Genomic DNA, 13159 nt, shown 5'->3' with positions numbered 1-13159 from the left:
TTCTGATGCTTTCTCGTGTGCAATTGGCCCATCTGGTTAATTATCGGGTAAAATACCAACAATTAGCTGTAAAGTTTTCTATCTTAATAATGACTCTGCGAACAAATTCATGCATTCTCCTTATGATTCGAACTTATAATCTTCACCTTCCTCGACCACTCCTCTCTTTCTCGCCCCTTCTCTTATTTCATTTCTTGAAGACCAACATGCAAACTACCTTAACATGAAATAATCATGAACAAACCCTAAAATTCTTAAGTTCTTTCAGTGTGCAATTTTCTCAAATTCTACAGGTAAACATAATAATTCCCTCCAGTTGCAAAGTACTTCCACCCCATTGCGCATTGAGAAAATTTTCTCAAAATCTACAGGGCCGCGCACCCTTGCTTTGGCTGGTGGGGGCATTGCGATCTCTCTCCTAGTGCCGGTGACTTTGGCCAGCCACCAGCAAAAAAAGGAAGGAGAAAAGTTCAAGGTTAAATTGATACAATTACAATAAGTTTTTGACTTTTTTGGTAATTTTTCCGGCCTTAGGGTGTTGAGTTGCTCGCTGGCGAAACTCTTCATAGATTCACAACGGACATGATATCTACAATCAAAAGTAAGAATTGAAAAGGTTGTTTTTCACCTTGGATTATGCAATGCCCCGTAGCTAGAAAAATAAAGGGTTTTACTTTTTCGCATGAGGTTGTGTAATGTTATGAATCTTCATAGCCCATGTGCATGTGTCTATACATATACGTATTCCCTAGCGTATATGATCGTATCCATTGTCGATGATCGAGATAGAGCAGACCCAGACAACCATTTTTCGTTCTTTTTTTTCTTTTCCTTTCGTTTTGTCAGTTGGTAGTGGGAAGCAAAGCTTTCTTTCTTTAGCTTTGATTCAAAGCTAAAGCCTCTCTTTATTGAAAGTCCAGAACTTGATACCTCCGACGCAACGCTTTTCCAGTTCTCCGATGGCCATTGCATTTATAATTGTTAAAGAAAGCCACTTCGTCCGCGTGGGGAGACTTTGTACAATTGATCTATAGGCGTCTCCAAATTGCTCCACCAACTCTGCCTTTCTTACCCGTAAGAATTGGTGGAAGTGATGACGAGACTTTGTACGGTGAAAAGGATCCGGAAGGGGAAAGTTATCCAAAAAGTCTTAATTTTATTGCACCGTGATCAATTTAGTTTTAAACTTTTTTGATTTTATCAATTGAGTCCTAAACTTTTTAACACTTCGTCAATTGAATCTATCCGAATAATTTTAATCGAAAATCGCCGACTTGCGCCGGTGGTGCCAAGTAAGACGGCAAGAGCTGACGTGAATAATTTTTTTTTTAAAAAATTAAATTAATCTGTTCTTTTTCTTTTCTTTTTTGTTCTGTCAACTCTGGTGAGGGCCGACGAGGACTGCAACACTTGCCCGCTGCTGGCTAGCGCCTTGCGGCCCTCACTTAGTGGCTAGCAAGGGTCTGCCGGCCCTTGCTTGTGACCTTGGTAGTACAAAAGAAAAAGAAAAATATCGAAAGGAAAAAAAATATGAAAAAATATGAAAAACTCATAAACTTCAAAAATTTACAAAAATTATCCACGTCAGCAATTTCCTATCAAAATTAGCCAAATAAACTAAATTGACAAAATTCCAAAAAAATTTAAATTTAATTGACGAAATTGAGAAGTTTAAAATCGGAAGGTCAAAATAAAATAGGTTTAGGACTTTTTAAATAATTTTATCCGCTCGTAAACGGTGACGCGAATTCACCACTAATGCGCACGCTGCATGCCCCACCTGGAATGTCTCTCATACGACTCAGTCGGCTCTGTGTCGTAGTTTAATACAGCTAGTGCACATTTGGCAGTATGACTTGTGTAGTGAGTTACGCCATCAAGCATGTGAGGACGTGGGACGATGTCATCTACAATTTGGAGTCTGCTCGAAGTTGGTTCTTTTTTTTTTTTTTTTTTTTTTGGTAAGGTAAGTGTGACGAAGTTGGTTCTTTGCTGCTTATTTAACTCTTTTTTTTTTTTTTTGAAACACCGAGCGTGGTAGCTTGGTGGTAAAAAGAGTCACACTTACGATAAAGCCTACGAGAATACATATACGGATCGCCCCATCAATGAGCGTAGTAGCTCGGTGATAACAACGATCTGACGGTACTGTCATCACCGATAATGTATAAATCTACGATTGATATTGTACCGTGTACTGTCGAGAAAACATTACTCAATAAACTCTTGAGCTTTTTCTTTTGGGTCAAAACGCAAGGTTGTGAACCTTGTGAGAGCATAAAAGGAGTTCTCGAACACGGGCCGTTATGTAGAAACTTGTACAAAGAAATTTTTATGGGAACATTGACTCGGTTTAGGATTTCTCGTTCATGACACAGTAGGATAGGCAACAAGACGCCTTTTTTTCTTGGATGTTGGAATCTTGCTAACTACATCATGAAAGACCGATGGACAGCCTACACTTGGTGTCTAAGTATAGAACCTATAAGTGGATGCGTCGACCACGATGTTCCGCAACCCCCCGACTGTCGATGCCGTCATGATGAACACTCCGATTACTATGGACGCCTGAAGCGCACAACGGTAACCAGTGAGAAATGAACAAAAAGTTTGGTCGGAGATATTGACTTACCCAGTTGACGAACCAGTTGATGCTGAATTTTCTAGGCTTCTTGATGACCAGCCACATGATACTTGGGAGCTGCGAGAATGCTCGGAGACAAGTTACGATCCTTTTCAAGAGCACATTTACATAATTGCGAATCGTCTCATGAAGTTTGTAATCATAGAGAGAGGCTCACAAAATAAGATGTGGGAGCGAACCCAAATCCACCGAAGAAACCAAGTAGGTCCCCAAAGAAAGGGAACGTCACTCCAACAAACAACGTAAAAGCTGCCAGCATTCATCCAGGAATCAATTTTAGTCAAAGGATAAAGGTAGATTCGTGTTTTAGCATGCGTACCACTTTGTTATTGGAATCTTTTTCTAAATGTTCGCTGAACAATGTTCCTTTTGGAAGTTTAAGTAATCAAGAGCAGGGCAATGGGAATCTCACCAACATAGGTAGACCGCGCGACGAGCCTGAGTGCGATTCCGGGAGGGAAGTTCAGTCTCTTCACCATCATCCTCTCCAACAAGTCGAAAACGGGCATCGCGTAGACCTGCAATGTTTCAGTTCCGATCGTCTTGTTAGCCGTTGCGCCCAAGAAAGCAAATGCAACCATATCAACTGTACCAGAATTGTATAGCAATAACTCGTGTTGATTGATCCCATGAGCGAACCCAGAGCTATGAACTCAGCTAAAAACTTAATCCTGAAAGGAGAAAAAAGACGTTTACTCCCGTTGACGGCACGAAGTACCTGATAACTTCCGATGACATGGACGACCACCATCAAGTTAGCAGATGCGATGAGCCATGCAGGTCTCTTCAGCGACATCAGCACGTTGTCGTCCACATCTTGCCCGAAGGCCCAGTAACCGATGAGCGCCACCGGGAAATAGCAAATGGCGTTGATGAAATAGGCTCCGACTGCGCCTTTCCACATCGGGACTCTTGAAGGCTTCTCAGGAGTCGACGGGATCGTGGCCTGAATTTCCAGGACCACCGCATGCCCTGCGAACGCGAAGGAGATCTCGCCGAGCGCGTTGAACACACGGAACATGTAATCGGCTGCGCTCGTGCTCTTGTAGCCGTAGCTCACGCCGGGTTCTCGGCCGTGGGCTAGGCTTCCCGCCCATGCTATGGTCGAGTAGCTGCAATTGGAGGACTTAAAAATTAGTCTTTTGAGTGATCCTTGGCATCAATGGAGGCTCAACATGCTAGCCAATTATGACTTTTGAGACCACCTCGGACTTCAAATTGTGACTTAAGAGCGTTATTAACATTTACAGGCTCAGTAACCCGAAATTAGGACTTAAGTATACGACCAAGTGTCTTACTAGCCAAATAGCATCATCATCATTTCTTTTTCTACATGCACAAGCACAGACATTTACTTTCACATATTCCTGATATGGATAAAAAATCCTGAAAGTCAAGTTTATCAGGAGGCGAAAAGAGACCTTGAAGAGAGGACGACGAGCTGGAAGAGTAAATCCGTAGTGTCCGTTTTCGTACCTGAGAGACATGACTGCCGCGGCCAAGGAAACACCGGCGACAGAATTGAAATTCGGGAGCTGGGACAGGAAAAAGTGGATCCCGCCGAAGATGCAGATCCAATAGGACTGCCTGATCCGGGCGCAGTTGACACAGGCCATCTCCACGAACTTCTTGAGGCACTTGCCGCCAGTGACCATGTACACGATATCGCATCCGACCTGGACGATCAGCTGCTGCGGTAGCACGACCCAGGGGCCGAGCTTCGGGCCAAAGGCGTGCCGGCCCAGGTCGAGGTAGCGGTCAAACCGGGTGCCCGGGACGCACTCATGCAGTTGGATCATCTGCCACATGGTGTTCAGGGTCATGCACCAGGACAGGGCCAACACCATTGTCCCTGGACCCCTGAAACATCAAAACACAAGACAAAAACACAAATTAAAGGGTCAAAGTTTTGAGCCAGTCTTTGTCTTTTCCTCGTATTTGGGTCGGTGATCAGTTACTCGTAAATAAGCCATGACATCATGAGGGACTGTACATGAAGTCTAGACTCCAAACTGGCATGCCCCAAAAGACTGGACAGGCACTTAAGTTACAACATAGGTATTGATCTGGGATTGAAGCCTATCCATCTGGTAAGAGCTAAGATCGGTTCACTTTACCATCCTAAATAGGCCATGGCATAAGGCAAGCTGAGAACACCAGCGCCGATCATGGCCGTGACGGTGTGGAAGGTGGAGTACCACCATTTGGCTCGCCGGGCCGGGTCGCCCCCCTCCGTCCATTTCTCGCTCGCGGCCACTTCCTGCCCAGAAAAGAAGGGGAAGATGAGCAAAGAAAAACAAGCAATTAGGCGCAAAAATCTCTACGAAGGCGGTCATCTCATCATCTGATGAGAAGACAGTGGGGGGTTTGATGCTAACCTTGGAAGGAGGAGAATCTGACACCATGTTTGGAGCTTAAGATGGACAGCAAGAGAGAAAGAGAGGCAATGAGAGAGGAGAGAGCAGAGCAGGAATAATGGAAGATGGTTGGCTTATGTGTCTAACATATGTAGAGCGGTGGGGGGTAGTGTGGCTCAAAGGCATGATGGGAAGTGGAAGGAAAGAGTGGGGGAAAGTTAAAGGGGTGGTTAATTAATGGTCTACTTAATGCTTTTTCTGTGTCTTCTTTGGGTCAATTCGAAATGGGTCTTTGAGCAAGTAAGGCAAAATCTTACGTAATTACACTAACTGCAGCATTGATTATCAGTAGCCCCCATTAAACACAACTTGGTAAATGAACCAATCACCTGTCCAGCACAAAGACGAAGCAGGAGTTAAGTGAACCTGTGTCAGAAAAAGAGAAGCCAGGTTCATGGTATAATTGCTGGTAAGCATCATTTTATCTTAACAGGTACCCGATGACCTTTAAGTCACTTGAAAGGAGTACCCCTGCCCATATGGTAACCGGCGGACGGCGAACGGGGCAGGGACGCAAGAGAGGTGACTGAGGACCGGAAATGAAATTGTGTTGAAAGTAGAAAATAGAATTATTTTATCAAATGAATTTTTGTTTCGAATCTATTTCCGAAAACAGAAAAAAATAAAAACCGAGGAATAGAGTAATTGTTTTTCGCAGTCATGTGAATTACCGACACCCAAAATATTGGTTCATGGATGTGAATCAAAGCAAACATTCTCCTCAAAACCTGAGGACGAAATGCTGGGTTGGTGGGTGATTGGGATCTATCCTCTAATGATTACACTTGGGGATAAAGCTGCATGAGGAGGACAATGACTAAAGCGGTGGTGGCAACTTCTTCAACTGGTTCCGTGGGGGAGTTGGTGGAGGAATTATTCTTCCCCCCTTCGAGCGCTGTTCATCTTAAAATTGCTCCTAAAGCTCCATTTGGTTACAATCATAGTCATCATCTTATTCATTGGAATGCTTATCAGTATAGCCCATATCGTTGCCATTTACGAGGCAGTCCTTTTCATTCGATCGAAACGATTTTTATCTTTTAGAAAAGAATTCAGACTGCAGAAGAATTCTTTTATCGTCTCTTAAGCTTCGTCGTGATTTCAGGAAAAATTTAGTAATTGCATTTTCCGGAGGAAAACGACAAGTCACTTCTTTAAGTGAAATTATTGCGGATTTTATTAGGATGTCTCTAACTGGAAAACAAGTCATTGGGTTAGCCATTTTCGTTATTACTTCTCAAGTGCGAGGGATTATTGATGTCGATCCTGTTAATAGCATTTGGATCTTAGAACCCCAAAATTTCGTCCGTACAAACGATCCATGCCTATATTCAAAGTTTCCCTAGGGTTGGTAAAGCGAAATGGGGCCACCCTAGCCCATTGAGTGCTCTATCTTAGGCCATCAAAACATCATACGCTCTATTAAAATAGATTTCTTGAAAGTTAGCTTTATCCAATCTTGATTGGCCTTTCACCCCTAGTCACAAGTCGTCATCGTATTTCGCCACAAACATGCGTTTGGTCCTCCGAAGCCCGTTAGAGCTCTTTTAAACTCTTCTCATGGCTAGATCGATCGGTGTCGGGTCAAATAGAAAGAACTAGAACATCCTACCTCTGAAAAGCTGGGCTAGGATTTTTTTATTTTTATTTTTTTGGGTCAAAGGGCTAGGATCTTTGGATCGGTTATAATTTCAAATGGTTGAATCCGGTAAACGATGGACAGTTTACAGTAAACGGGTCCAGGCAAGAATTGACCAAAGCCTCCGCTTTGACGGAATGTATTATACAAACTGCGACTCCCGAGAAAATATCTGGGCGATCGTGATTCTCCACACTGATCCAAGAAGAGAGCAGAAGTAAGGTCAAGGACCCATCTTCACTTGAATTGAATGAGATGGAGGAGGACGCCACCGAGCCAGGCGTGAACTTCAATGGGATTGCGGCAGGAGTTTCGAAGAAAGTAAAGAAGGGTCAGTCTCGGTCTCAGACTCTTGTGACGAGTCTCGCATCTTGGAGTTCATGACATTCGACGTGGGAAACGGGGAAGAAGGGGCAATTCTCCAGACCGGTTTCGGTGCACAGCTGGTTCTGAGATTTAAAGACTGTTCATCTTCCCTAGGCTGGTCCGCTCCAAATTAATGGCCGAACCCTTTTGACATCTGGTGTGGCTGAGGGGTCCAGTCCCAGCTCTGTTGCCCTTCAGATGAAATAGAACTTTGATTCTGTGTACTGTACTCAGTTGATCCGCATCAGAAAACGAAATTTGCGACAATCATCAAAATGTTTCGCTCTCGAATGAACTTTGATTTTTTGTTCTTTTTTGGTCAAAAAACAACTTAACTTCATTTCATTTCAAGTAGATGATGCAGAAGGACAATCCAAATGGGCTTCAGAAGAACAAAGAACATCCAAAAGAGGTTGTGGGGGTCTTGAAGCCCAATTTTAAGGAAGAGACTGACGAAGTTGAGCCTTAACGCCCCAGTCTCCAGCTTTGTTTTGGCCTGGCCGTTGTTGATAAGCACAGTAACTTCCCTTCAGTTCAGTTACTTTTGGGAATGAACTTTGATTAGAGTGCACGGAATCTACACTACCTTGAAATATCAAATAACGATAATCACTGACTTTTGACATGATGAACAAAATGTTTTTTTCGCACCAGGCCGTGTACCAAGAAAACAAGCACACCTTTTTGTGCCCGGGGGCATTTTTTCGGCCCAAGTTTTTAAATGTCGACACGACATTGGCGACTCACATTTTAGTTCTGTCGTCCTCGAGAACCATCTTGACCAGGCACGACATATGATTGGAGAAGTACACATTTTTGTGGTTCGAGAAGATGTATTTATAGTTGGTAAGTCTTAACGCTAATGGGAAGGATTCTCAGCACGATCACCACGATTGTCTTAGTGCCGAAATTGTGCAATTTTTACATACCACGTTTGAAAATTTGGGGAAAAAATTTATTCCAAGAGTGAAATTATGAGCCTTTTATTTTTATTTTTTCTATTTTTGGATTCACCCTCTTCAAAAATATCGAATTTGAATTCGCCAAAAAAAAAAAAGTTGTGCTATCTTGATTTGAATTTCCCACACAGGAGGCTCAATCACGTACACAGGCCCGGCCCAGAAGACGGACCGGCCCAAAACAGCGTGGACAATCGATCATGGGAAGAGCAGAGAAACCGCGGGAGCCCACGGGGCCCACGCTCTCCTTCCTCTCTCCGAGCCGCTCGGCGTTCCGTGCCTCTTTCATTTTTTCTCGTCTCCTTAGCAGAGAAGCAATTTGAATCACAAACTGTGCCGACAACGACCCTCGGTCCTGTTCGTCCCAACCTTAGTTTATCTTTTGACGTAAACACACCTCTAAATCTTCATCTGTTAATCGGAAAAGATAATAATTGCTGTCCGATTCAGCGCTCGCTGGGTCCCATTGCGGAAACGTCTCGTTCGCGGCTGATTTTCGATCAGGTCGGAGGCCTACCATTACTGGGGTGCCTTCCCAAATCCGGACTTCGTCGCATTTTCGAGTCGGATTCGGACTGAATCGTTTTTCTATTTGCCCCGGGATTCTGAACCGTGTGTAGATTGGAAGCGAATCGGGCAGCAGCTTGATTCTGCTTCACGATCGTCATCGAAGCAGAGTCGAGCGTGCACGTGGGCAAAGATGATGCTGCATTTTCCGGACCCGGCGAAGCTCAAAACCAAGAAGGTTGTTGGTTCTATCCATGAATCTACGTGCAAGTTCAGATTGTTATCTTTTTGGGTCTTGTTTTTGCTTGATTAGGTGGACTTCGTGGTACGAATGTTGCTGTGGTTCTCTTTCGTCACGTCAAATTTGACTTGCTGTCCGTTTAATATCTGTGTCAAGTTGGGGAGGGTATTGCCCATCTTTACTTTTTGGTGTCTTCCAGTAGTTCTGCGCAATTCGAGTTTCAAACCTATCGGTTGTTTCAGCAAAAGAGTTATCGATGGTCAGAAGTAGAGAGATTATGCCATCGGAAAGAATCATGAAATTGTGTCCTAGAGTCGAGCTAAAGTTCTCAACCTTTCAGAAGCTTCATACTAGGCTGTATGTTTTGTTGGTGTGGAATGATCGGATTGCTTGCATCATCTCTCGATGCCTGTTGCACCTAGATAGTCATGGATGCAAGTACTTAGTGGGTGATGCTGATGTCAATGTCTGCAGATTGTGTTTGAAGAGGTTTTTGCGGCTCTTGACTGTGGCACGCTGGAGCAACTGAAAGAGTTAAGCTCTAAACGACGGGCCATCGAGGAAACTATAAATGCTACAAGCTCGATTACCGAGGCCATTGCGAGAGAGATGTCCGGGGGGCTTACCTCTCAGAATCAACAGGTAATTTGGTGGTTTCGCAACTGTCTCTGAAAAGTTCTGTTTCTTTCCGTATGTGAAATCTGTTGATCGACTTATTATTACAACATGCCTTTCTTGATCGTAACCCTTCAAAGAGATTAATTGGCAAGAACGGGAAAAGTGTCATCGATTATGAAAACTGAGGAATAATTATGTTGTGCTTCAATACTGGACATGTGATACTGGGATTTTCTGTCTAGACGATGGTTGCAATATACATCCAAACTTCTTTAACGAACACAACGCTGATATTTTTTTCCTGAATGAGCTCGTCCTGTATGCTTGAATTTCCAGTAATGGCGAGATGAGTTTTATGACGGCTTTCTGAGGGTTTTCTTCGTCATGCATATGCTCTGCATGTGCTACCAATCTGTGGAAGCACTTAGCAGCTATCTCATTCTGCTTGATTCTTCTTTAAACTTGCTTCAGGATCTCCAAAAGTCGAAACAGTATCTACCCTTGCTGGAGAACCTAGTTTTCCATGTCGACATGGCTAGCAACAACACCCAGATGGTTCGTTGGATTTCAAACCTTAGAATTCAGTGGGCGAGTGCTCTTACTGGCACATTGCCTTTTCTGAATCTCATGGGTCCAAAGTACTTCCAAGTGAATGACATTCGGTTTGAGCTCGGAATGAACCTCTTCCTTTACGGTGCAATTCTTCGTGAGAGGGCAGTAGAAGTAATGCCTGAAGGTGGGCATCGATGTTTTTAGTTACATGAAATGGCTTCGTCTTGCATAACTGTACTTTAGCTTTGATTTTTTCTATAGATCTGGTGCAGTCTGCTACCCTCTTCAGAGAAGCTGCTGGAGTTTACCATCATCTCTCTCATTGTGTTCTGTCTTCATTACAATCTGCTAACTCTGTTCAGAGGCCACCCGAAGCTACATCATATTTTACCACTGTTATGAGCCTGATTTGTTTGGCTGAAGCCCAGGTTAGTGTGATATTGTCCATTAAGACAAGTTGAAGTGTTGTTATGAACTTTTCTATACAAGCTTTATCTGTTGGTCTGATGTTTGGCTGTTCATCTTTACACAGATTGTAACTATAATGAAGGCTGAAGAGAAAAGAACTACTGCAGGTCTTTTGGGTAAGTTGCATTATGGCGTTTCAGAGTTTCTTGATGAAGCCACGTGTTTGCTAACTAGTGAACTCAAGGATATTTCAGCTCGTCTTTTGGTACGTACATGGTACAACTTGCATTTTTTTTTTTTTTTTGCTTTTGTTTGATTTAAATTCAAATTGTGGACGGGATCGAGTTGTAAGCCTCATATATCATGATGGTACTCATAAATGATGGTATGGTCACATGGTAAAGGCCCTTCGTTTCAGAAGTCGGTCATGTTAGGCTTCAACTTTAGAAATATTACCATATTTATCCTTTTAAAACACTTGCTCATAAAGTTACTACTAGCATCAGCGGACATGATAATGAATAAATAATCATTGACGGGTAATTTATTTTATGCACTCTTGTCACGTGGTAAATATGAAATAAGTTGGTGTAGTCAATTCAGGTGCTGTGGCCTGCTAAGTTCTTATGTTTCCAGGTACTTAGTTTGAATAGCTTGCATGATTACAAAGTTCAAAGAGCTGAAATGGCTTGATCCATGTGGACATTATTTTCTGTAAGCTGATATATGTGAGATCAATACATTTCTAGGATTTGGTATCGTAAATTCGTGCAAGGCATTTATACTTTTTGTCTGAGGACCAATTTAATTGGCTGATTTAGATTCTGATGGCAGTGTACCTATTTTTTCAGCTTGAAGATGATATTGACAGTGTACATGATTTTATGTGTCCTGCTTTATGCTTGGGAACCTGTAATTAGTTGTATTTACAAATTTTCTTGTTTCGAAGAAGTTATTGGAAGTTATATTGTATGATGTCCATGTACTAGTGATCATGGGAGTCATATGGAAAGAAATAAATCGTTGTCAACTGGAGCATATAGCAGTCTTTTGTTTCATTGGAAAATTTGGCTCTTGGCCAGTTTCCTTGATTACTAACTTAACCTGGAGGTCATAGTTCAATGGAAATAGAAACGAGTTAGACCTGTCATCGCCGAACGCTCTACTTTAAGTTTTCACTTTGAACTTGATTTTGGCAAGTGCAACTTTATTGAACATGCACAAACATTACTCCATTAGTTGAAGTATGGTGTGCATTCTTTAAGGTGCTTTTAATGGTCTGCCCAGGAATATATGTCATCTTGCAAAGCCTTGCATGAGCTAAGAAGCCAAAAGTACCTCGCAGAAGAGCTGAGGACGGCTGGCCAAGTCGGGGTTGCCATCGGAGTTCTCTCTGAAGCATTGATCAATGCGAAAAAGAGAATTCCTGGGGAAGAGTCATGGAAAGTCATAGTCAAGAAAGAAATCGATGAGGCTACCGAAACTCTGAGGAAGTTGGAGCACGAGAATGAGTTTGTCTGGCATGAGAAGATCGCTTCGGGTGATGAGTTGCCGTTGCCTCAGGGTAGCCGGATCGTGAAGATCATACCTTACCATCCCACCAGATGCGAGACACCACTCGTTTTCAAGTTGTAGAGTACAGAGACGACTGGGAAGGATTCTTGTATATTCACACGTCCTGTTAGGGAGAAAGAGATGGTTTTAATGTGCAGAATGAACGATGGGAATTGAAAATTTTGGTTTCATCCTCCACGATCTCTCGGTTCTTTTTCAAAGGCCAGATGTGCTAGGGAGCATATAAAATCTGTGCCGTGCATTCCCTACTTGTAGGAATTCAAATCGCGTCAACTAATAGGGCGATTTATTGTTCAGCCCTGGTTACAGATGATCAGTTTCTTCTCCCGGAGTGTTTTTCTTCGGGGAGATTGACAGATGAATCAGAAAGAGAAGAAACCGCCCGAATTATTTGGTGGACAAAGAGTGAGAAGAACTAGAAGAAATGTCTCTGTTCCATTTGTAATGAGAAATCAAGGATGTCTAAGGTAAAAATTTGTTACAAGAGTGTGACGAGGTAGTCAAAAGTGGCATTTTAAATATGGTACCTCCACACATCTGGCCTCACAAAACACCATCGTCAAATCGACGAGATGATCTTTTAACTTATGAAGATAATGGAAAAAGTATCAGAAAATTCTAAATTTATTATATTGAAATCAATTTAGCTCTAAATTTTTCAATTGAATCATTTTAGTCCTAAATTTTTTAATGATTTGTCAATGTAGTTCATTCGGTTAAATTTGATTAGAAATCGTTGACATAGACATCGGTCTTCATTGCTTGTGGCTAGCGAAGGTGTCACGGCCCTCGCCGGGATTTGGGCGAGGGGACGCTGTCCTCGCCTACGGCTGACAATGGTTAGCCAGCAACAACACCGGCCAGAGTTGTAAGGAAAAGAAAACAAAGTAAAGAAAAGCAAAGAAAAAATATAAAAATTCAAAAAATTATAACAATTGTAATATTTATTTATATTAATGCTAGTCGTGTCACGTTGATCAAAATTGATGGAATGAATTATATTAAAAAATATAAAATTAAATTGATTCAATTGAAAAATTTATGACTGAATTTGTATAGGTAAACCAAAATAATGAATGCAGCACGCTCAAACTATTTATCAACCAGATAACAGTATCCTCTCATATTACACTACTTCCTTTGGCCAAGTGGCCGAGTCGAAGCCATTTGATTTGACTTGGCGATGACTCCATTCTTTTTCCTTTTCCTTTTCTTTTGTGTGTGGTTGACAAA

The 13159-nt window shown here is 42.4% G+C and overlaps 2 protein-coding genes across 3 annotated transcripts; one reads left to right on the top strand and one right to left on the bottom strand.

Moving 5' to 3' along the window:
- Positions 1 to 2269: 2269 nt before the first annotated feature.
- On the bottom strand, positions 2270 to 5162 carry LOC115728009 (lysine histidine transporter-like 6). The gene is made up of 8 exons (XM_030658340.2): positions 5023 to 5162; positions 4762 to 4904; positions 4121 to 4504; positions 3363 to 3756; positions 3057 to 3162; positions 2802 to 2893; positions 2633 to 2701; positions 2270 to 2568 (listed from the first exon to the last, which is right to left on the bottom strand). Exons 1-8 carry the CDS (start codon positions 5047 to 5049, stop codon positions 2470 to 2472), a joined length of 1314 nt encoding a protein of 437 aa, XP_030514200.1. The 5' UTR covers positions 5050 to 5162; the 3' UTR covers positions 2270 to 2469.
- A 3202-nt stretch (positions 5163 to 8364) lies between these two features.
- On the top strand, positions 8365 to 12220 carry LOC115756576. Of its 2 annotated transcripts, none has more exons than XM_030696413.2 (6): positions 8365 to 8770; positions 9248 to 9415; positions 9863 to 10127; positions 10205 to 10371; positions 10476 to 10616; positions 11639 to 12220. In XM_030696413.2, exons 1-6 carry the CDS (start codon positions 8726 to 8728, stop codon positions 11984 to 11986), a joined length of 1134 nt encoding a protein of 377 aa, XP_030552273.1. In that variant the 5' UTR covers positions 8365 to 8725; the 3' UTR covers positions 11987 to 12220. The 2 variants fall into 2 exon arrangements, with proteins under 2 accessions (XP_030552273.1, XP_048137401.1); XM_048281444.1 differs by lacking the exon at positions 8365 to 8770 and adding an exon at positions 8944 to 9130.
- The last annotated feature ends 939 nt before the right edge of the window (positions 12221 to 13159 follow it).

Source organism: Rhodamnia argentea, chromosome 6, assembly GCF_020921035.1.
Source record: "Rhodamnia argentea isolate NSW1041297 chromosome 6, ASM2092103v1, whole genome shotgun sequence".
Lineage (NCBI taxonomy): Eukaryota > Viridiplantae > Streptophyta > Magnoliopsida > Myrtales > Myrtaceae > Rhodamnia > Rhodamnia argentea.
This window is presented reverse-complemented; position numbering and strand designations above follow the sequence as displayed.